Here is a 25,098-nt window from a genome sequence, read left to right on the forward strand (position 1 = left end):
ATGAGGCACCAAACACTTCGTAAACTCCTAGGGTGAACCTAGCAGCTGCTGTAAATTATAGACAAATGAGGCACCAAACACTTCGTAAACTCTTAGGGTGAACCTAGCAGCTGCTGTCAATTATAGACAAATGAAGCACCAAACACTTCGTAAACTCCTAGGATGAACCTAGCAGCTGCTGTCAATTATAGACAAATGAGGCACCAAACACTTCGTAAACTCCTAGGGTGAACCTAGCAGCTGCTGTAAATTATAGACAAATGGGGCACCAAACACTTCGTAAACTCCTAGGGTGAACCTAGCAGCTGCTGTAAATTATAGACAAATGAGGCACCAAACACTTCGTAAACTCCTAGGGTGAACCTAGCAGCTGCTGTCAATTATAAAAAAATGAGACACCAAACACTTCGTAAACTCCTAGGGTGAACCTAGCAGCTGCTGTCAATTATAAAAAAATGAGACACCAAACACTTCGTAAACTCCTAGGGTGAACCTAGCAGCTGCTGTAAATTATAGACAAATGAAGCACCAAACACTTCGTAAACTCCTAGGGCTGAACCTAGCAGCTGCTGTCAATTATAAAAAAAAGAGACACCAAACAGTTCGTAAACTCCTAGGGTGAACCTAGCAGCTGCTGTCAATTATAAAAAAATGAAGACACCAAACACTTCGTAAACTCCTAGGGTGAACCTAGCAGCTGCTGTCAATTATAGACAAATGAGGCACCAAACACTTCGTAAACTCCTAGGGTTGAACCTAGCAGCTGCTGTCAATTATAAAAAATGAGGCACCAAACATTTCGTAAACTCCTAGGGTGAATCTAGAAGCTGTTGACAACAGCTTGGACTTTTTAACTTTATGGCCGGAACAAGGTACAAAACGTTGCCGTTTTTCAAATTTTACATACTCTCGAAACTTTTTCGGCACTCGGTACTTCTTATAATAATGTATGATTTTAAATTGTTGCTAGATGTAGGAGAAAAGTATTTGAATCTTTCTAAAAAGTTCTTTTAAAAAATCTTCATTAATTTTTGTATTTACATGTTACCATATGAGAAAAGCAAGACGTATATATTACAGTGATATGTATTTTGTACATGAAACATAATGAAAATGTTATTACGCCAGATTAGTAAAACAATTGTGATGTACAAGTTGAGGGAGTATTCCTTTGTAAAATAAATAAATCCCGGTTTGTTGAGAAAACTTCACGTATTTCGTGTCAACTACAGTTAGCCAAATGCCATGGCAGCATTATACAACTCATTCTTGTCTATGTCTACAGATATCTTGCCACATGACGTTTCTCATTTTTGTTCATTAAAGTTGGTTTCATAGCAGTGTTTAAATAATAACCCTACACACAATAACATTATATGGAAAGGTTTTGGGATAGTTAGACTACATGTGTTGATATATCTTAAGTTAAAATCTCTTATAAATTTGTTAACAAGGTTATTTTTTTCTGATGTTTTAATCGTTGTCATCACGGTTACCCCATAGGACCATTGTAAATATATTCACTATCGCTCAGCGTTATCGGTCAAACACCATCGCTCAGTGATGATTATACAGAAAGGAAGCTCGTGCGTGCATAATTTAATGTCGATAGGTTAGCTCGCTTTCGAAATATCGTGACACACACACACACAGAGTGAGAGAGAGGGAGAGAGAAAGAGGGAGAGAGAAAGAGGGAGGGAGAGATAGGGAGGGAGGGAAGGAGGGAGAGGGAGGAAGGGAGGGAATGGAGGGAGATGGAGGGAGGAGGGAGATGGAGGGAGGGAGAGAGGGGAGGGGGAGGGAGGGAGGAGGAGAGGGGAGAGGAGGGAGGGAGGGAGAGAGAGAGAGGAGATGAGAGAGAGGAGAGAGAGAGAGAGAGAGAGAGAGAGAGAGGAGAGAGAAGGAGATGAGTGATTGAGTGAGTGAGTGAGTGAGAGAGAGAGAGAGAGAGAGAGAGAGAGAGAGAGAGAGAGAGAGAGAGAGAGAGAGAGAGAACAATGACAGCCCCTCGAGTCATAAATTTCATGTACATCGCACCAGGACCGATAACGCAACCCGCTGCGACTAAGCTATTGCGATTGACCGTGCCTAAGCAAGATGCAAATTAAGCTCCACGTGCATTGTGCATGATCAAGGCCATTGATGAATACATCTGTCGAAGGTCGTGGTGACAAGTCAAGGAGTGGCTTTGAAAGATAACTACCTTATTGTGGCGGATCGTGTTCGCCCCTGTAAATAGGGCTTTTATTGTAAACAGCACTCTTTTCTAATAGCATCAGCTTTAATTGATTCGTCAATTTTTTCCAAGATACTTCAAGTCCTTTTTTCTCTGTAATGTTTAGCGTTAATACGAACTGAACGAGGAATTACTAGGAGGAACTGACAAATATAGTAGTAGCAATATTATAAAAAATACTGTAAAATATAAAAAATTGAAAACTATATGGTACTGAACACTTAATAAGCTAGATTTACAATATTTTCCTTACCTAAACGTTCTTTCATCAGAAGTTTTCACTATAGTCAAAATCTATTTCAGGTATCGGAATTAATTTCTGCGATCTCTCCACTCACTTATCGATTCAAATAGCGATGCTGCTGGCCCTAGGTAAAATATTTTGTGTTAATTTCATTCATGCATAGCCCTCAACGAAACTATTAAGAGGGAACTCAGTGTCGTCTCAGTTAGCTGTCAACCGCGTATCTAAGCTTCGCTATAGGGCTACAGTTTTAAATGCGTTAAAACAGGAACTCGTCTCAAATCCATAAACTTTCCACTTTAGAAACTTGGACTTGTTTCTCAGTACTAATGAAGAAATTGTCAAAAGCATTATCTTCTATTACTAATTGTTTATCATTTATATTCAGTATAGGTTTTTGCCATACGAAACTTTATTGTTTCGAATATAAATTATGAACCACTATTATTAACAGATAAATTTTATTTCTTTCATTTATTGATCGAACAAGCCAAGTTTCATAAAACTTGTCGGTGAGGTCCATTATAACGATTTTAGTTAAAATACAAGTTCATTTTCTTATACAATAAATATATATATATATATATATATATATATATATATATATATTAATTGCTTGATTGTATATTTTTAACTTTAGGGAAGCCTTATATAGGATTAGGGAAGCCATTAAAACAACAACACAATATTATACAATCTTATTAAGTGTGGAAGTCTTAAAATGCATCCACGCTACTATATCCCCTAAATTATTCAATTAATTAAATAATACTTGAAGTACTGCTATTATCAAATATGCGTGCTAACATATATTACATATGTACCGTGTTAACATTACACAGTAAGAGATAATCGTATTTTTAACAATTCATTGAAATACTTAAATTTAAGTTTCTGATGTACAATTTATGATTTAACACTAGTTTCTATTTATAACACAGCTTCAATCTTCAATCACATGCTTAAAAGCATGATATCGAAATAAGTTGATCAGTTAATACTTTAAATAACAGTTGATAGGAGTGAATTTCTAAGTATCGTAACGTTACTTTTTACGGACGTCTCGAATTATCCGCAACTTATTGGGTGTTGCGCATTGCGCTACCAAACTTTTCCTAATGTCGCCCACGTAGGCAAGTCTCTGTAAACAGCGTCTGAAGTGTTTTTGACGTAAGGATACATTTCCATCCCAGGACCACTTCAAAATCGTTGAATGCCTAGTTTTAAATACTAGTCGTTCGGAACTACGTAAATGATGATAAAGCAAAAGTTTTTTGCTCATAACTGAGCCAGAATTAATATAAAAATGCACGGAATTTAGTTAAGTAATTAACTAAATTGACTTAGCACGTACACTTCAGTACGTGCTAAGTCAATTGTTGTGAATCCTTGAAATCGGGAAACCGCGCAGGATCGTCCTCTCCTTTGCAAAAGAGAAAGAAACCGCATCCGTTCCTTTGTAGACATTCTATTGATGACTGCATGCAACCCGTGCTGTTCGTGACAGCACTTCGTGAGATTGCAGTTCTCTTAACGTGAGAAGAATGTAAGCATGTGTTACATTTGAAAGCACACAATGTGCTAAGTACCACAAGACATAAGATTTTGACGTGACAACGTCTTAAATTAGGTTGCGGCTCGGAGTCACTCATGAAAAAGTGTAACGCCGGTAACGTTACGATGCCCGTCCAGTGGGTCCGCCGCACGGGATCCGCACGGGATAAAGCAGATAACTGTGGGTCCGCCGCACGGGATAAAGCAGATAACTATGTTTATTCGTGAAAATGTGGAGTGCTTAGATTCGTCATTTACAACAACTACAACAATAAAGGTAAATAATTGTACACTGATATTTCATTATCGTAAACTATGATTGATTGATTAATTGTTAGATTGACACAAAAGTTGAGAAACTGAGTTTATAGGTTATGTCATACTATTGACAAATGTTGATAGTGTTAAGTAAATTATTAGTTTAAATCACTCTGCAATCAATCGTAATTCAGTCGATTGAGAAGAAACAGCGCGTATTGCTAGTCAAACATTTAAAATAACAAATTATAACCTCTAACCTGTCATAACAGTGCGACCAAACAAACGAACTAAACCGACCAATCACCACGCGCGGAGTTAGAATTTAACTGTGTTTAGCAAGAATTTCAAATTCCAATGTTAGTAAATGTTTTATTCAACTTTACCATTTACAATAACAAATTTTAATTAATTTCAAATTATGTACAATGTTTTAGTAAACAAAATATATTTCTATAGTTAAAATTTGTGCAATTCTTATTTTCATTCAATTCCTTGTTCCTATTGTGCAATTTAATAATATTCATATCAGTAAATATTCTACCGAGAAAAAGACGTTGTCACGTAAAATCTTCGCCCGTAAAACCGACTTTACAGGCAACCATAATTTTTTTAAGATAATAACATATTGCTCTGTTGTTTTTAGATTTCAGTAATTGAAAATGCTAAGTAAATATCATTTTTCCACATTACTGTAATTTTAATGTTACCTATATCAAAATACACTTCGATTTTTCAACAGTTATTTAAAATATAAAGAAGCGTAAAGGCTTAAAAATACAATTTTAAAGGAAATTATAAACTTTTTAGTTTGTCTAGATAAAATATTATTTTATGGATTGAAAGTTTTGTTTAAAATCCAAATTTGCGAACTGATACATTGAGATGTAGATGAATGTGCATATTATCCAGGAAATGTATTCTGCGGAACTCAGTTCTCGGAATAAATTTAATTTCTTGAGTATCGTAGGGTTTTTAGCAGCCCTGTAGGTTTCAACTGGTTTGGCTTTAACTTGTCTCGCCGCTCTACCAGTAGGTGTGTTTGCCTCTCGTTGTAACACCTGTGTCAGTCTATTTATGAATACGAGCGGGTTTACTTGTTAAGTATTAACTCATTGTTTTTTTTTCTCATCACATTTTTTTCTCGTCAACTAGCTGTTTCCCTCGGCTTAGCAAGCTTTTCGTAACCCTTGCCCATGTAAGTACAATTCTGTTTCAAGTGAATTATATTTCCAACGCCGATGTAGAGTTTGCCTTGTTGCCACGATCAAGAAAATCTGTGTATGTTTATAGCCACTGCACACGTACATGTACTTAATAATTATAAAGTGGTCTAACACTCAAGCTTTAAGTTCATCCAAATACCAATACTTCGTACCCCGATTGGATTTCACACTTCAAATAACACCAGAATAACATATTGGCTGTCACATTACTACAACCATTGTGGCGTCATTATGACATAAAACTGTTAACACGTCGTTTTGTTTGTTGTGAAGGTCTGTACAGAGTACGGTGCTAAGTTGGGATATCCAGTCCTTGACTGTCACATATTACTACAACCATTGTGGCGTCATTAAGACATAAAACTGTTAACACGTCGTTTTGTTTGTTGTGAAGGTCTGTACAGAGTACGGTGCTAAGTTGGGATATCCAGTCCTTGACTGTCACATATTACTACAACCATTGTGGCGTCATTATGACATAAAACTGTTAACACGTCGTTTTGTTTGTTGTGAAGGTCTGTACAGAGTACGGTGCTAAGTTGGGATATCCAGTCCTTGACTGTCACATATTACTACAACCATTGTGGCGTCATTATGACATAAAACTGTTAACACGTCGTTTTGTTTGTTGTGAAGGTCTGTACAGAGTACGGTGCTAAGTTGGGATATCCAGTCCTTGACTGTCACATATTACTACAACCATTGTGGCGTCATTATGACATAAAACTGTTAACACGTCGTTTTGTTTGTTGTGAAGGTCTGTACAGAGTACGGTGCTAAGTTGGGATATCCAGTCCTTGACTGTCACATATTACTACAACCATTGTGGCATCATTAAGACATAAAACTGTTAACACGTCGTTTTGTTTGTTGTGAAGGTCTGTACAGAGTACGGTGCTAAGTTGGGATATCCAGTCCTTGACTGTCACATATTACTACAACCATTGTGGCGTCATTAAGACATAAAACTGTTAACACGTCGTTTTGTTTGTTGTGAAGGTCTGTACAGAGTACGGTGCTCAGTTGGGATATCCAGTCCTTGACTGTCACCACCACGAAACGCTTCCTGCTGAAAAGAGATGTAGTCCACCGTCATACCCTGCTCCAAAACGGTAAGAAATGCTTTCATAGTTATTAGTTCTTAAATGTATCTTATAAAATAATAAGAGGAGGGAAATTCTTCATTAAAATTCGTAGAGCAAGTGTTTACTCAGTGAGTCATTAGAATGTCAGGTAAGGAGTATACCACACCAAATGTCGCGTAATAGACTTCCCTGAAGTTGCAGACATTGTAAATCTATAGCTATAGTTCTCGAGATGTTTTAGCGACAGACACCCTCCTCGGCAGACATAAGATAAACTGTCAGCCCACTGAGTCATTCAACCTCAGAAGGTTCCATAGTTAGCTCGAACCAAATTCCATGGCTGGACATTCGTCATCATACAACTCATTCTTGTCTACGTAAAAGCGAAATGTCACATAAACTTTATAATCTACAGACGAAATTGTTCTCAAGATTTCTCGCCACATAATGCATTCACATTTTTTTAACACGCTTTTATAAGCTTCGGTTGTATCTATGTAACGGAATCTTTGAGCATAAATTTCACCAATTTCCTGAAGTCTGATTAATTTGAAACTTTGCATACGTATCAAGGACCGATGACAATGCAATAATTTGATCATAGTTTTCCATTATCCTTATAAGGACCGCCAGGATTAATAAATTCTTTTATAGATCCTCTGTGATAGAGCTAGCAAAATTTAAGTTATTAACAGAATAAATTAATTCAGAGTAAAAAGCGTGGGGTGCATTTTACTACATTTTATAAGTCTAATCTCAAAGATAACTACCGATAGAATGATTGTAATATTTAATATATGAAGCACCCCACGCTTTTTACTCTGAATTAATTTTGTTCTGTTAATAACTTAAATTTTATTATAATTTTATTTTTAGGTGATTGACTATGAATGATTGTTTTGCCTTCTACTACCATAATATAAACTCTTTGTAATTCAAAATTATTTTCTATTTTTTAGTTTGGTTAGCTATAAAAGCGTGATTTTTTAGTTTTTTAAACTATTATTTATTTATGAATTAATTTATGTTTTAGAGTAGTTTTCAGACAATAAAAGTTCCTAGTGTGCTAAAATGTAATAGTGCACAAAAATCAAATATCAAAAATCAGCGATTTTTACTCTATTATTTCATTTTGCTCTATGAATAAAAACGTCACATCGTTGTACTCTATATTTTAACAATTTTATTTAATCTATTGTTCTCGTTGCCATCATAGTTACCCATAAGAACAATGTAAAATATTCGCTAACACTCAGCCAATCCATCATCGAACTCAGAGTTAATAACAATTTACAATATTATTTACAATCCATACATCCATCATGCGGCTAGGCAAAGAGATATCTCTGTCTTCTCTAAAGCTCAGCCAATAACGATTCAAAACTAAAAGGAAAACTTACATAGATATAGAAGATATAATGAACAACCTTTATCTATTTAAAATTTAGTTTAATTAAAAGACAAACATTTATTAATGAGACATTATCTAATAAGACGTTGTGAAAACAAATTTGTTCAATGGTTATGTGGTCTGATAGTACTCTCTAGGAAAACGAAATGCCTCGCGAATTACAATACAAAATTACATTACAAAAAGAAAAGAGTGTTTATAATGCATATTAATTAGCTTTCTGTAACATTAAAATATTTTAATGTATTTTAACTAACAGTCTATATGAATAATATTCACCTGAACTCAAAATTCAATTGATATTTATAAATCGATTTAAAGATACGATTTACATATATAGACACGTTTTAAATTTTCGGTATTGTTAGGGGTTATCCAGAAAAATGAACTATAATAATAATATTAACTTCAGATTCTTTATGCCTTATTTGGTTGGAAAACTACGCCAAGGGTCTCGTTTTAAACATTTTAGTGCGTATTCAATCGCTTTTGAAGTTTTTGCATTAGATGTGTGTACATAATTTCAATATTTTACTCAATGACAATTTAAAGTTCCAGGTTTATTCTAGAAAGAAAATAATAATAATAATATAATTTATAAGGACGTATATGAATCGTATGTTTAAATGAGACCTCACATTGTTATACGATCAAAGAAACAGGCCATAAAAGTGTTTAATTTTCAACATTTGTCATGCAGATAAAATCGAGATGGAGCGGTGCCGTTGCGCCATAAAGCGGTCGTAAAGCGGTCTCTTAATAACTTGAAGCGGTAATATATCACTTCTACCTCATTTGTATGCGTGTGCATGCATGTTGCAGCCAAAACACTCAATCACGTTAATGAAACGACTTTTCGGTCCAGTCTCTACACCCTTTTATCCATAAAAAAGATCACGGAAAAAATTCATTATCATAATTGCTCAAGGAAGTGTGCTCAAGGAAAAGAAGCTATCAAAATCCATACTGTCTAAAGAATATTTTTATAGACATACAGGGCGCTTCCGATAAAAGTGCGCATTTTCAGGGTTGATAGAGGATGTGAATACTATTTTTTTGTCCAATACACGTGCGGACGCAAATATTTAGTTTCTGAGAAAATTGAGAATTTGCGCTACATTTTCGTGTAGGTAACACATAGTGTTCCCTTTGAGATTCGGCAAGAGAAACGCAAAGCTTCTGAAAATAAATGTGTTTTCTTCTTAATAACAAATTAAAGAACCACTTCAAGCAAACAAGAATGAAAAAACTAGTAAAAAAATATTATTGAGCAGCAGAAGTGGGATATTAGCTCAGCTTTGTGTCGACAGGAGAATTTTTGAAATTTTGCTACAATATTAATTGTTTTACATTCTTATTCACATTATGTGGCTATTTTATGTGTTATTACGAAGGAAATAAAATTTTGCGTAAAAGGAGGCATTTCACAAATTTTCAAGTTTCTTGGAAACGAAACATTTGCGACCCCACGTGTATTGGACAAAAATGTTTGTATTCATATCCTCTATCAATCCTGAACAAATATATCGGAATTACCTCTTAAATTTAAAATCATTCGGAACCATGTATAATGTATACTGTGAGAAGACTGCTGATGCTAACACTAGTTGAGAATGTTCGTATAGGTGTATTGATGAAAGACTCAATAGAATCGATCTCAACATTATATCAATATTTTTTTTTTTAGTTTTACATTTTCTGTTTACGTGTACGGTGGACTTTTTCAATGCAATATTAAATTCAACCAATAGCCGAAAAATGAAAAACTCAGTTCGTGATATTCGGAAGGAAGGACTCAATGCGAATGTTGCGTTTAGCTTTCACCTTCCGCTCAGTGCAGTGTCTCTGATGTCAAAACCAAGCAAAGATTTTGTTTTGAACGTCGTCGTCACCGACCTCTGTCTGATCACTTCAGACTGACGTGAACTCCAGATTCCAAGAATCAAATTTGTCACAATGTTAGAATCCAGACGCACTAAGTGGAAGTTGAAATAGAACTAAACGCAACATTCGTAATGAAAACTATTCAATCCACAGATGATTTAATCCACAAAATTAAGATTTAAAATGAAAATTTGTTATATATCAACCCACTTGGCATAGGCAGTTTATATACAAGTGTCCTGGGGAATGAAATGATACATTTGTTCAAGGCACAACGAATACGTCTTTTGATAAGAAAGCAGCCGATGAATTAGTTACAATTGGATTTGCAATAAAAGGATTTCAAAGTGATTTACTTCTTTGTTAAAAGTTTGTTTTTTATTATGGAAGGATTGAGAAAGATACAGGTTTTTTCAGACGTTTCCGTTGCTCAGTGTTAACAAGAAATCAGTAATATTTAATATACTCCTCTACTCTATCCAGTATTTGATCAGAACTTATATTGAACGAACCATTTGGGAAATAAACATGAAATGGGATAAAAATAAATTAATGATTTGCCATCTTTACGTGTATATTTGATTTGATTACATTAAAAAAGCGGTATACGGACGCTTAGTTCCTAGCGCGAAAACCTAAGCTTATTAACTACTCATCCAGATTTTGTCTACCCTTGTACCTACGACGAGATGTGAAAGTTCCTGTAAAATACTGACATCAAATTTATCGTTTGATCCGAGATTTCTCACATCAAGCTTTTGACAATCAAAAATGTGTTTAGCAATCTCCTTAAATTGATTGCATAGTCTACATCCGGATCTCCAAGGATGAGTCCTAATATGACAAGTGATTCCTAAAATGAATTGAAATACATTATTAAATTTTAACAGTACTCGTGCATCGTGTTCTGGAAAACCAGAGCAAACAACAAAATGAGTAACAAAATAAAAAAGAATTTACAATGGAAATAAAAAATGTAATGCCCTCGTTAGATGTCACAGTGGCTAGAAACCTAAATAAAGTAAAAGTCAATATACAAAGTGGTTATCTTCGAACATTTTATAACTTTCAATACGGAATGTAAAAAAAAATAATGCGAAACACTTTTTTAGTATATTTAATTATAGACCCGATTTCCTACTAGCAGCAAACTTGAATTTTAGATTCGAAACTGTATAATATATATTGATCATTCTATCATACATTGATCATTCATTTGATCATATATATATATATATAACTGTTTTTATCATTCAGGAAAAAAATAAAAACCTACACGTTTCAGTTTCATTACGTAACTAGCTGTTACCCGTAGTGTGTATATAGGCCTACTTATATTAATGAGACAACAATTGTATTGAAGCATGATACCAATATAGCCAAAAATAACAACTTACAAATGAGTAAGGAAATGATGAGGTGAGAAAGTACTAGAACTAGTCTAAGCAAACAGAATAACTGAGTTATAGTGAGTTAACTACCATTGAAGTCTGATTTTAACTCTAAAGCAAACATGTTTTAATCACAGATCCGCATAAGGGTACAATCAATTCTTTGCTACAAAAGAGCCTCCCTTAATCCAAAACTATCGTAAATCCCTACCTTTCTACGAATCGTATGCTACCTCAAATGATGGAGCTGAACACTATATTCCACGTCCAATTTGGAACTAGTCCCAATCAATTAGGAGGTACAGTTATCCTAATTTATATGCAAGGCTGACTGCATCATTTAATCTTTATAGTATTAAACCACTACATATGTAAATAGCTATCTCCTTATTATGTGGCACGATTCCATAACACGCTAGTTGAGTCTAGCCTCCCTGAACCATTGACTCCACAAAATGTTCCACACACCCTGTTGTATTTTCTGGAAGTGAAGCAATATAAACTAATGCAAATGTATTTTATGATATCCAAACCATTCTTACTAAAACACGTACAATGGTGTATGTTATTTAAATTTTCAACTCGATGCTTTTTGTGTATGTACAAATAAAAGTATGTAAAATTTATTTGGTGATTGTATCTAATACAATGATACAATATTGCCTTTCTGTCTTTCTTCCCTCGAGAGTGAAATTGTCTATGGGGTTGACCATGTTCATGAAACTTCTTTTCTATACATGCAAAATTGGGTTCGGCAATGGGAAATGTAGCTTTGTAGGATTTGGCTGAGTGTTAGTAAACTTCCTTACATTGGTCTTATGGATACCAGAAATCCATAGAGTACATGAATTTGTAAACAAACTGAGTTACAACCGCGTGACATTTTAACATGTGGCGAAGTAACACGTGTAGCCTATCTATCTGCAAGATATAATATGAAAATAATGCATCTCTAAAATGAGTTCGATGGTGGGCATGTCCATATATGGGGTTTGGCTGAGTGTCATCAAAACCTGTCCTTACTAGGGCAGGTACAACATTTTTCCGTCAGCCTGGAGGCTGTACAAATGTCTATTCAGACTAGCCGTTCATCTATCCACAGATCATCTCGAGAGTGAAATGAGTTATTGACTTGCAACTTTAGCGAAGCATGTTACGTTAAGTACAAGATGGGCCAAGGGCACGTGCGAGCCGGTCGGCCGCCTGATTGGGGAGAGGGGTGTCTTTCCTAAAAACATTGGGCTTTCCTTAGTAGCCCATCCTTCAGTATTCTCTTGACCCAAGAGGCAAGAACTGGAATATTTACTGATGTATTCAGTTGTATCACAGTTATAATAAAATAAAAGGTTGTTCGGTTCTGACTGGAATGGCGGCGCGTAGGTGACGCGCGATCAGGTTCCTTGGCCTACCTGTAGTGTAGGTCTGGCGTACTGCCAATGTATAAGGAAAACTGTTGGAGCTAGAACCTTCAAATACCGGGATAACATGTAAAAGGTCATTTTATGTAACGTAATAGCCAAACTAAACCGAACCGAAGCAGAAACTAATGTGAAGATGGAAAAGAAGGGAACATCCTAATTTTAGATATTTATATGGTCGTTATAATTAGTAAAGATAAAAACGCAAAACAAATTTTAAAATGTTTGGTTTGTAAAGTGCTTTAAAATATAACATAGCATATTAAAGGTATGTTTACCATTGCAATTTTCAATTTTTGTATTCAACATCAGTTTCAGGAATACCCTAGTTTTATACATTTTACCCGGAACTTATTGGATAGCCTATGTTTTAGGGAGTGGAAATAAAACTAATTTTGTGATTGTAGCTCATGCCATTCTCCTTATAGGCTAAAAAATATAGTGGAAGGGTAGACTAGGTCACCATGTGTATAGTGTGTTGGGCAAAAAACATAACAATTTTTTAAATATAAACTACCGTACGGAAACTAAACGTAGTTTAATTTCAGAAATACACTAGAACGTCAAAAATTCAGAAGTCAGAAATCCGGATCGTCCATAATCCCGATTCAATTCTGGCTGAAAACTATTTTGTTGATATATGTACAGATTTAAAAAAACCTTCATATATTTCGTCATTTAAGTAATTTATTAATCACAGTTATACATTGTTACGGTATTTTAGTTTTATATAGCCTAGATATACTTTACAGGAAATAAGACTACTGTATTTTTTCTGTAAGTTAAACATTTAAAGCTTTTTAATAATTTTAGTTACCCGCTACACGTAAAACACATCGTGATTTATGCACGAGTGCACACAACTTTTCATTACCACCTTGTCATTACCTTTTTTTTGGTTCATTTCAAAAATCCGGACGGGGTCGGGTCCCAATTGATCCGGATTATTGACGCTGTACTGTACAATTAAAATTATAATATAAATTGAGCCCTTTTTAGTTTTAGTAAATGTCTCTCAATTGGCTTCTTTCTTCATCTACTTCTAAGCCTCCCATCTTTCCTGCACACGTGCAGTTCTCGTTGCTTATGCACTGCTTTAGTTCAGCGAGATACAAAGACTTTACTCTTCAAATAACCCCGTATCCAACATTCGCACGACGTAAGGTATGATCACATGAGAACCACTCGTAATCAGATCACCAAACCGTAATTTAGGTATCCCGATAAAAATTGTTCTAAAACAGCAATGGTTCTGCTAATACAAGACAGCTTCGATGTTTATTTTGTAAGAGACGTAACTAATAATTATTGACAGTGACAGTCCTTTCCCCTTGTCCTCATAAATACGTCCTAATGATCCCGAACCGAGCCAAGACACACTAAACAATATTGTTTCTTAGTGAAGAATGAACAAAATTTTCTTTCTTCGCCTATCCTGATTATTCCAAATTTGCTTCCTCGGACATTATCAAAACCTGAGAGAGATTCACAAAGTGTAATAGTCTGTGACAAAGGAAATGCGTGATCCGAACTTTCTGACATTCAGTTTCTGCACCATTATTATTTAATAGGGATGGAAAAGTTACATAATTATAGAGGTAAGATTTTTCGCACAGTTTTGTCTAAATCCAATGCAACAGTTGGCGATCACTTGGTACTTTACTGTACAACTCTTTAAATGTTTACGGCGTTGGAACTGTACGAGGTCTCTCACTTATTTTATTTTCATATAAGAAGCCATAGCCTGTCCTGGAAACGACCTACCCTCTTTAAAATCAGAACCATATAAGTAAGGGCTCAAGGGAGGGTGGTTCTTGGTGGACTAGGGTGAGTCACCGTTGACAGTCGCCACACAACGCTCAGTACAAGCGTTTGTATCGCACTGGGAGCCGCTTACAACAAACATAATACTCTCTGTACAAGTTATTAAACATCGTAAACGAATGCTGTATACTATTCTGTATTTTAGTAAACATTAAATGCTCTCTAATAGCATAAAAATAGTACTAATTTGTACGTTTAAATTTATTTTATATTAATGTAACAGTTATAGAATACATGAAGTTATAATCGATGGCATGAAGATTGCAGGGCTTGGGAGAGTTTGGTATGTGTGAAGGTCGGCTTACAGGACGAGTTGTAATAAAAAAAACTTTCGCCGCGGCCACGTCATCAAGCAGCAGTTGTTTGCATCTCCGGGGGGGGGGGGGTTCTGGCCTAAACTACTGGCTCCAAGGTTACACGGAGTTACAGTTAGGATTGAATTTAGAAGGAAATTAAACTATCGTTACATTAGTGGAAACAATAAGTGATAAATATGGCTCGAAATAACTATTTTACGTAATTAATTTCTTCTTTAGCGTTTTCAAATCCCTAATGATTGATTATATTTTGTATCATTTTGGTAAACTAATAGGGTAATGAAATATCCATTTCAATAATAGCCTATAGTAAATCAAAATAAAATGCAATAATTTAAAGTATTACCACGCAGCGGTTCTCAGTTTCGGAACTACGAGATGGTTTTAGTACAGGTTCTAAAATATTTTGTATAGTTGCAAAAACTGTGACACTGAAATCATTGTGAAATGGTAAAGGTTTTGAGAACAGAATTGTATACAGGTTACGAATGACAGAAATTTTGTAAGAGTGGGTATAAATTTGAGAATGTTTGGAACAATCCTAAATTCAACAATTCTAAATCACGACGAATTGCAAGTCAATTGAAGTATAATTTATAATCGATATTGCACTTTCCTACTTAAAAATAAATTACTGCATAATAAATAGTTGTAACTTATACACCTTAGTATGTTATTCTTAAATCATTATATTTTAAAATATTTAACTTATTATTGTAAGATAAATTCAAATAAACCAACGCCACTAATATTAAACGCGCAATTGTTGGTATAGTGAATTGATTAACTGTTCAGCTAAATAATCGTTTTCCATAACTCACTGAATTGATAAAAAGTGATTGAAAATACATACGCGACACTGTCGCTATTACTAACGGCATATAATAATAAAGCGCGTAGAGTTTTCCATAACACTGAGGTGGTGTCATAGTAATCCCGATGGTGAAGCTATCATTGCGTAAAACTTACGCACTTATTTTTTTTTAATTTTTCGATAAAAAGTACGTTATTGCACCTACCACGGTGATCCGTATTATCTAACCTCAAAATGGTACGAACCAAACATTACGTACTGTAACAATGACCACGTTAACCGATAGAGCGGAGTTACCTCAAAATTGAGTAAAATACTTCATGCCTTAATTAGTAAGTTATATACATACACACCAAAAGCAAGTAGGACTAGGTATTACCCAACAATACAATTTTATGAAGTTTTGACTAAGACAGAAGCACAATTTTAACTGGTTAATTTTTTCAGAAGTTCAGTTGTTTTGTGTAGAGGATACTAACCTTATAACCACATCAGTGTCGCAGTAACAGAAGCCCCGTGTTCGGTTCTTCGGATACGTCAAGGGCCAAATAGTAGAAGCAAACAGATATCAACTATCGCAATGTGTTTTTGTTTTTTTATCACACACCGAATCAAATGTTTGTTACCGTGTGATATTTTCACAACATGGCAGTATCAATTTCTGTGAGATGTACAACATGGAGACTGTGGTACGGGAGCAGTTGTTCGACACTGAGCGAGGTCGCCGTAAATCCGCTGTGGCTTGTACGAGAGGCGCCGAACTCAGAACGGTTCTTGTATTCAGGAGTACACAGTAGTTCTTGTAAGGTATGTAGGTCAGTGGTTCACTTTGCGTGGTGTGTGGTCGTGATCTCGTCGTACCCAATCACTTTGCGTGATATGTAGTCACTTTCCCATCGTACCCGATTACTTTTCGTGGCATGTGGTCGTCCATACAAGATCACTTTGCGTGGTGTGTGGTCGTGATCTCGTCGTACCCAATCACTTTGCGTGATATGTAGTCACTTTCCCATCGTACCCGATTACTTTTCGTGGCATGTGGTCGTCCATACAAGATCACTTTGCGTGGTGTGTGGTCGTGATCTCGTCGTACCCAATCACTTTGCGTGATATGTAGTCACTTTCCCATCGTACCCGATTACTTTTCGTGGAATGTGGTCGTCCATACAAGATCACTTTGCGTGGTGTGTGGTCGTGATCTCGTCGTACCCAATCACTTTGCGTGATATGTAGTCACTTTCCCATCGTACCCGATTACTTTTCGTGGCATGTGGTCGTCCATACAAGATCACTTTGCGTGGGATATGGTCGTGTTCTAATCGTAATCGATCACTTTGCGTTGGATATGATCGTCTTTTCGTCGACATGATCACTACAGCTGCAGGTGCTGCGTAGTGACTGGTAGAATGTCCAATTCTTCCAGGTTTGCCAATTGGGTGAATTAAAAAGTTTCAGCAGAGAAAATACCACCATCTATCTTATTGTTCCTTTCTCGTATATTTTTTTCCTAAATTTACGTTTTAATTTTGCTAAAAATAGTACAAATATATTCTGCCCGCACTTCACCATATTGAGGGTTTAAGTTATGCACGAATAATACTGCTGCTGTCAGAACGGTAATTTTATGTACGAGTAGCGTACACTGAAGTAGTTATCAGTTAAAATACTAAGTAAACAATCACACTTAATATGGGGGTAACAGGAATTCACGTAACGATTTTAATAAAATTTGTAATTTTAAATTTAACTAATATGATTGTGTCATACCTGAAAATATTCCAAAAAACTTAGTCTTTCTCTTAAATTGAAGGTAAAATTATCAATATTTTTATAAGGCTTTCATTTGTTTACCCCTACTCTATAACAAACGTTTAAAGTGATTATAAAATTAATTTTGACTTGTCTTTCAGTTCAAGGTTATGCGAAGTCTGGAAGTCTATTGGCAATCATGGGACCCAGGTAAGTTTTTGAGTTTATTTCTTCATATTAAATACGTGTATTGTGAAATTTCAATCTTGTATTAAGTCCAAATGAGAGCAATTAGTCACTTTCTATAATATTGTGATAACATTGTGCCTTACAATTATAGTATTAGTATAAAATCATTACAAGTGATTTAAAACGATTCAATAAGTTAAAAGTTTTCGCCTAAATATTCAATTACTACATTATAATTGCCTAAACCGTTATGAGACAACTTTGGTCAATTAAATTGAGATATTTTGTGTTGTACCATAAGAACGATAATCATAGAAAATAGCAAATTTTACAAATTACCTTTGTCTGCAAAACTGTTGTACGCATATTAACTTTCCGCCTTCCTGTGTGTGCTAAGTTTTCAGATGACGAACTGAAGCGCATTTTATTTTACAGTGGTGCAGGAAAGACTACCCTTCTGGCAGCCCTTAGTCTACGAGTCACAGGTGAGGAAGCTTATAAGATTTCATCCAAAATATAATTAAAACTAAACCTAACTCTACTTAAGGTATAGTGAGTTCAAAGAAGATAGTGAAGTCATCATCCTAACCAGTAGGGAGATACATTCCGTTGTGTGTTACAGGTGCTTTTATTACGTACAAAGAATCAGGATGATGTTGAAAAAGGTTTGATTCTGATTTGAGCCTCCCTCGCCTGGGCAATAGGTTCTTGGTTGTATCTGGGCCGTTCAAGGTCGCTCCTATGTCACCACAGCCCATCAACTGATCTCATTTGTTATTCCATCATTCTACAAGTTCGTCCAATGTTACAACAAGCTTAACAATCGCTAAAACGAAGTGTGAATAAGAACACGATGAAAATGTGGATTGTGATTGCGGTATTTGTCGTCATCCATGTAAATCAGGTGCCTTGCGATACCTTCCAGGAGCTATACAGTGACATCAGAATGTTTTACTATGATTAACACAGATGTTAATGATGATTAACTGATCTCATTTTCTATTCCATTTTCCTACAAGCTCGTCCAATGTTACAAGCTTAACAAGCGTTAAAACGAAGTGTGAATAAGAACACGATGAAAATGTGGATTGTGATCGCGGTATTTGTCGTCATCCATGTAAATCAGGTGCCTTGCGATACCTTCCAGGAGCTATACAGTGACATCAGAATGTTTTACTATGATTAACACAGATGTTAATGATGATTAACTGATCTCATTTTCTATTCCATTTTCCTACAAGCTCGTCCAATGTTACAAGCTTAACAATCGTTAAAACGAAGTTTGAATAAGAACACGATGAAAATGTGGATTGTGATCGCGGTATTTGTCGTCATCCATGTAAATCAGGTGCCTTGCGATACCTTCCAGGAGCTATACAGTGTCATCAGAATGTTTTACTATGATTAACACAGATGTTAATGATGATTAACTGATCTCATTTTCTATTCCATTTTCCTACAAGCTCGTCCAATGTTACAAGCTTAACAATCGTTTAAAACGAAGTTTGAATAAGAACACGATGAAAATGTGGATTGTGATCGCGGTATTTGTCGTCATCCATGTAAATCAGGTGCCTTGCGATACCTTCCAGGAGCTATACAGTGTCATCAGAATGTTTTACTATGATTAACACAGATGTTAATGATGATTAACTGATCTCATTTTCTATTCCATTTTCCTACAAGCTCGTCCAATGTTACAAGCTTAACAAGCGTTTAAAACGAAGTGTGAATAAGAACACGATGAAAATGTGGATTGTGATCGCGGTATTTGTCGTCATCCATGTAAATCAGGTGCCTTGCGATACCTTCCAGGAGCTATACAGTGACATCAGAATGTTTTACTATGATTAACACAGATGTTAATGATGATTAACTGATCTCATTTGTTATTCCATCATTCTACAAGTTCGTCCAATGTTACAACAAGCTTAACAATCGCTAAAACGAAGTGTGAATAAGAACACGATGAAAATGTGGATTGTGATTGCGGTATTTGTCGTCATCCATGTAAATCAGGTGCCTTGCGATACCTTCCAGGAGCTATACAGTGACATCAGAATGTTTTACTATGATTAACACAGATGTTAATGATGATTAACTGATCTCATTTTCTATTCCATTTTCCTACAAGCTCGTCCAATGTTACAAGCTTAACAATCGTTAAAACGAAGTTTGAATAAGAACACGATGAAAATGTGGATTGTGATCGCGGTATTTGTCGTCATCCATGTAAATCAGGTGCCTTGCGATACCTTCCAGGAGCTATACAGTGACATCAGAATGTTTTACTATGATTAACACAGATGTTAATGATGATTAACTGATCTCATTTTCTATTCCATTTTCCTACAAGCTCGTCCAATGTTACAAGCTTAACAATCGTTAAAACGAAGTTTGAATAAGAACACGATGAAAATATGGATTGTGATCGCGGTATTTGTCGTCATCCATGTAAATCAGGTGCCTTGCGATACCTTCCAGGAGCTTACAGTGACATCAGAATGTTTTACTATGATTAATACAGATGTTAATGATGATTAACTGATCTCATTTTCTATTCCATTTTCCTACAAGCTCGTCCAATGTTACAAGCTTAACAATCGTTAAAACGAAGTGTGAATAAGAACACGATGAAAATGTGGATTGTGATCGCCGTATTTGTCGTCATCCATGTAAATCAGGTGCCTCGCGATACCTTCCAGGCACAACACAACACAGACATCAGATCGTTTCTACTAGGATTAACACAGATGTTTGCCTGCGTCTTCCAGAATGCTTCGCAGTAATTGGTCCGTTCAAGGTCGGAACGATTTCCTCCTCACTGCCCATTAGTTGTGAATGATTAACTACTAGCTTCTCCACAGAATTGAAGATGAATGGAAACGGCGATTGTCAGCAGGGCCGGCTCTAGGGATTTTGCACCCTAGGCGAACACAAAATTTACCCTTTCTTTAAAGTTTTTTTTTTAATTATTTACGTATTCGGCAGGTATGGAACTTTTGTAAAAACGTTTTAGTTAGTAATTGTTGTAACAAATGATTTTATTTTATTAACAGACCTTTCTAATGATGCAAATTAGGAAACCTTTCTTCAAGGAATGAATTTAAAGGCAGCCGTATACTTCACATTTGCTACTTTAGCATATTTATATGTCCCCTATTACAGTCACAATTAATTGTCCTATTAAACATTAAGACTTATAACTAAATTGTTATTGCAAACAACTTAACGAACGTGCATCTGCGTCTTTTATATTACAGATTACAGTTCCCAAACCGCTTGCTACGGTTTATGGTACATTATTCAGTTTGGTTCATTCAATGTTACTTTGAATGGCGTGGCGATGAAAACGTTAGTACTTACAGCGATCCACGATAGTTTATTTTAGCTGAAAGCTAATGAAATTTCCCGCCGAAACAGACACACAGTTATAATAATCGACTAAATAAAGGAAGAATGACTAGCTTTGGCAATCATTATTTGACGTAATAAAGTTACAAACATCTAATGCTTGTGTTGTGAAATGTGATTTCAACACAACATTTCAAAACGCATTATTTTCCAAAAATGTAAAACAACATTTTTTAGGGTTTTGCGCTATTACCCCGAATATTGACGCTTTGCACCGTGCTACCCCCAACCAGGTTGCCAAACCGAGTAATGTTAACGTTAGGCCATTTACGTCCATATTTTCTTAAAAAAAATTTAAAAATGAATTCCCTTCACCTTCCATTTCCTAGTTATTAAGTACAGAAATTTTATTTAATTTATGTTTATAAATATTAAAATTAAAAATCATCAATTTTTCGGATCCATATGTTGTCAAGAATATGGTCGAGCCAACCCTTATGGTCAGTCTAACTCTACAAATCAGAAAATATGCATTTATAATATAAAAATGTCCCAAGGTAACATCCTCGTATACTATTGGAATCGGTAAATTCAGGTTAAAGTTACATGGAAATATGGTTCTATTGTAAACAAGTTACGTTCTTTGTTATTTATTGTATCTACTTGAAATTCCAACAATGATCTACCACCTGATTGCCACTGACTTGTCACCAGTTTCTTCACTATGCAGTCACATAAAAACGCAATAAATGAATCACAAATTTAAGTAAGCAGATCAGAAAAAGCCGTTTCAAAAATATCGACCGCTTTTTGTACCTTTTTTTACATCCGCAACTCTCACTCTGGTTTTATATTCATAGTTAATTTTTATCATTATTTTGAGACATTTCTTTTAATATTTTGCTAGATTATTAACAAAATGGGTTCGAATTTTTTTATGGCACAGAAATGGAGTTGCTCACCTACGAGTATGACAGTACTGGGAGTCGTAGTGCTAGTAACATTATGGTAATAACCGGTTCTTTCTCAACTGCATTCACCAACTCCAATTGAATTGTAAATGGCTACATTTTCTTTCAAATCGGTTTAACGTTTTTATATATGACACCTTACTTACATCTATATTATTACCATTATAAATCATTTTCGAAGTCGATGTTCAAAGAAAGCTGAAAAAAATTGAGTACAGTCTGCGTTATGAAAATGTAAAACATTTAAAATAGATATGAATGTTACATTATGTTCTTTGGTTATAATCGGTGCTGTAGATGCAAGACTGTTCTTAAATCTTAGGTTGTGGGATAACGTTTATAAAAGGTCCAAGAGTCAAGAGCTTTTTTTCATTTTTAGCATAAGAACCTGTTATAAACCGATAGATACATTTTCCGAAAGACATCGATCGTGAGCACTTCTAGTTTTGTCGGAGGTCGAAATGTAAGATATCAAAAAGGTTAAAGATATGAGATGAGAATATGTCCCTAAATTTTATTTGTTTGTTTAGCTTAGCACACTTAAGACCAACAGAGAGACGCGTGAATATTAAATCAGTGTCGGCTAACCTTATACTATACAGACTCGACTTTCAGTCTTATATCAAGATTGACGGAGGTTTGACTATTATTTACTGGTCTCACGTCAGTTTTAAGGGCATCAATCTAAAAAAAAATTTAATATGATAAAAAATACATATTTTCATATTTTAATCATCCGATCTCGACATGAAAGAAAATTAGTTTGACTGAGAACAAATTTGTATCTTAGAAAATTTTCTCTATCGATTTTAAGAAGAACTAGATTGTGTCATTATGCAGTGTGAATTGGTATACATTTCCTAGATTAAAAAATATTTATTTCCTGTTAAGAAATTGTTTTGAAAATTGTATTGATCAATATTATGATTGATCTATTGACTTAGGGGTTATTCCTTGAGTTGGGTTCTTTGACAACAGATCAGTTGATATTTTTTAACTAATATACTCACAAAATTAGTTAACAATATTAGTTAACAATATTAGTTAACTCATAACTACGAAAGATAATATAAGTTTATTATGTTACCAGTAAGTCATTCCAGGCATTTTTTTCAATCTAAATACAGTTTTAAATACATTATATTATATTGTGTGTGTGTGTGTGTGTGTGTGTGTGTGTGTGTGTGTGTGTGTGTGTGTGTGTGTGTGTGTGTGTGTGTGTGTGTGTGTGTGTGTGTGTGTGTGTGTGTGTGTGTGTGTGTGTGTGTGTGTGTGTGTGTGTGTGTGTGTGTGTGTGTGTGTGTGTGTGTGTGTGTGTGCAAAACAGTTCAAACAGTTCAAAACAGTTCAAAAAATCTTTATTTGGCAATGATTTTACATGCATTTTGAATTTTCATTCCCATGAGCTTCAAATAGCACGCGTGGGAAAAACAGTTACGATAGTATACAATATACATAGCCCTCAATCATAGCTATACAATACTATCATGCCATATATAATAAAAGATAATATGCCTTATTTTTACATTTTATCTGCTTATTATTTACAATTTTTATTACATCTATAAATTTTACATGAAAGACCGTTAACATTATTCTTCTGTTGATTTTCATAGAAATTTTCAAATTATATAAGTAAAGAATAACAACAATATAGACTATATAAATATAATATAACAGCAAATATAACAAAATACATCCAGTAAAGCTTTGCACAAACTTTTCTATAAATCTCTTATAGTAAATAAAAGGCATAACAATTGACAAATGCAAATAAACAGTTGACAGCATATGAGTACCTTAAGGTACATTTGATTATGATGGTAAGAGAACGATCTAAATACTATGAGCAAGACAAAAAATAATCAACAATACTTAAGTAACAATGATAACAAATAAATATGCTTAAACATTACACAAATACATTAACAAACACAAAAAATTAATAAATAAATATTATATTAAGATGGCATATATGATTACATAGATGTATACACATAAATATCAGTGGTTCTGACGGTTTACAAAATCTAAGGCAGAATTCTTAATTTTATTCTTATTCTCTATAAGTATATTATTTCTCTTGAATATGATAAACCTGTTAAACAGAGTAGGCCCTAAATAGCAATATTGATGTTTACTAATTTCTTAATTACATCGTGGAACCATTAGAGCAAGATTTTCAGCAGATCGTGTTATCCTTTCCCTTTGTAATATAGTAAAATTATTTAGGTATGTATGCGTGTACATTATTAAGCCATATTCATGCAATTGTTGAAATCTTAAAAGGTTCCGTTCTTTAAAAATATGGCTTACTCTGTCAAAACGCTTTAAATTACTAATGGTTCGAACAGCATTATTCTCTGGCACACTATGACAGGTTTTAATATCGTTGGGTAAGTTCCTCCAAAATGAATTATACCATACCTCAACTTACTTTCAAACCATGAAATATATAATTGTATTAAATATTCTTGTCTTATATAATCTCTTATATAGTACAGGGAGTAATTAATGTTTCTTAGCTTTTTGACCAGATAATTAATATGATGATTCCACTTTAAATGCTGATCCACGTAAACACGCAGATATTTAACAGACTCGACTATTTCTATACTAGAACATTTACATTCATATTTACATTGATGCTGATGACAATAAAAATCGAAGACTTCTTTCAACTGTGATTTTTCTTTGTTACAATCAAAAAACATGATGCATTTAGTTTTGGATATATTAATCAGCAATCTATTATTTACTAGCCACTCTGAAACCTTTACTAAGTCATTATTTACTTTTAGTTTTAGTGACTGTCGATTGTAGGCTGAGCACACAAGTGCCGTGTCATCGGCATAGGCAAAAACAGTTGAATGTGTGTGTGCGTGTGCGTGTGCGTGTGTGTGTGTGTAGGTCTGATACGAGAAAGAATGTAAATATACTGATAAATCAGTGTCACTGCATGTTTAATTATGATGTATGAACGAACAGGTATATGGTAATTGCTCCGAATGCAAATTTCATACGAAGTCTTGAGCTATATAATTATTGCCGATCGCTGGAGAGGCTGGAGAAGGTCGAGAGGGGAGCATCAAATTAGAATCTCATTACATTAGTATGTTTATAGCACACAGCCGGTATTGGAGTAGGCAAAGGCAACGTACATCGCAGTCAGT

The 25,098-nt window shown here is 34.8% G+C and overlaps 1 protein-coding gene across 1 annotated transcript in view; it reads left to right on the forward strand.

The window, feature by feature from the left end:
* LOC124365036 (protein scarlet-like) overlaps positions 1–25,098 on the forward strand; it is a 155,054-nt gene that overhangs the window by 88,612 nt on the left and 41,344 nt on the right. The window contains exons 2-4 of the mRNA XM_046820927.1: positions 6,518–6,630; positions 17,573–17,621; positions 18,036–18,085. Coding sequence (XP_046676883.1) covers positions 6,518–6,630; positions 17,573–17,621; positions 18,036–18,085 — 212 coding nt within the window. The remainder of the gene's footprint in view (positions 1–6,517; positions 6,631–17,572; positions 17,622–18,035; positions 18,086–25,098) is intronic.

The sequence above is a fragment of the Homalodisca vitripennis genome, chromosome 6, assembly GCF_021130785.1.
Source record: "Homalodisca vitripennis isolate AUS2020 chromosome 6, UT_GWSS_2.1, whole genome shotgun sequence".
Classification (NCBI taxonomy): Eukaryota; Metazoa; Arthropoda; class Insecta; order Hemiptera; family Cicadellidae; genus Homalodisca; species Homalodisca vitripennis.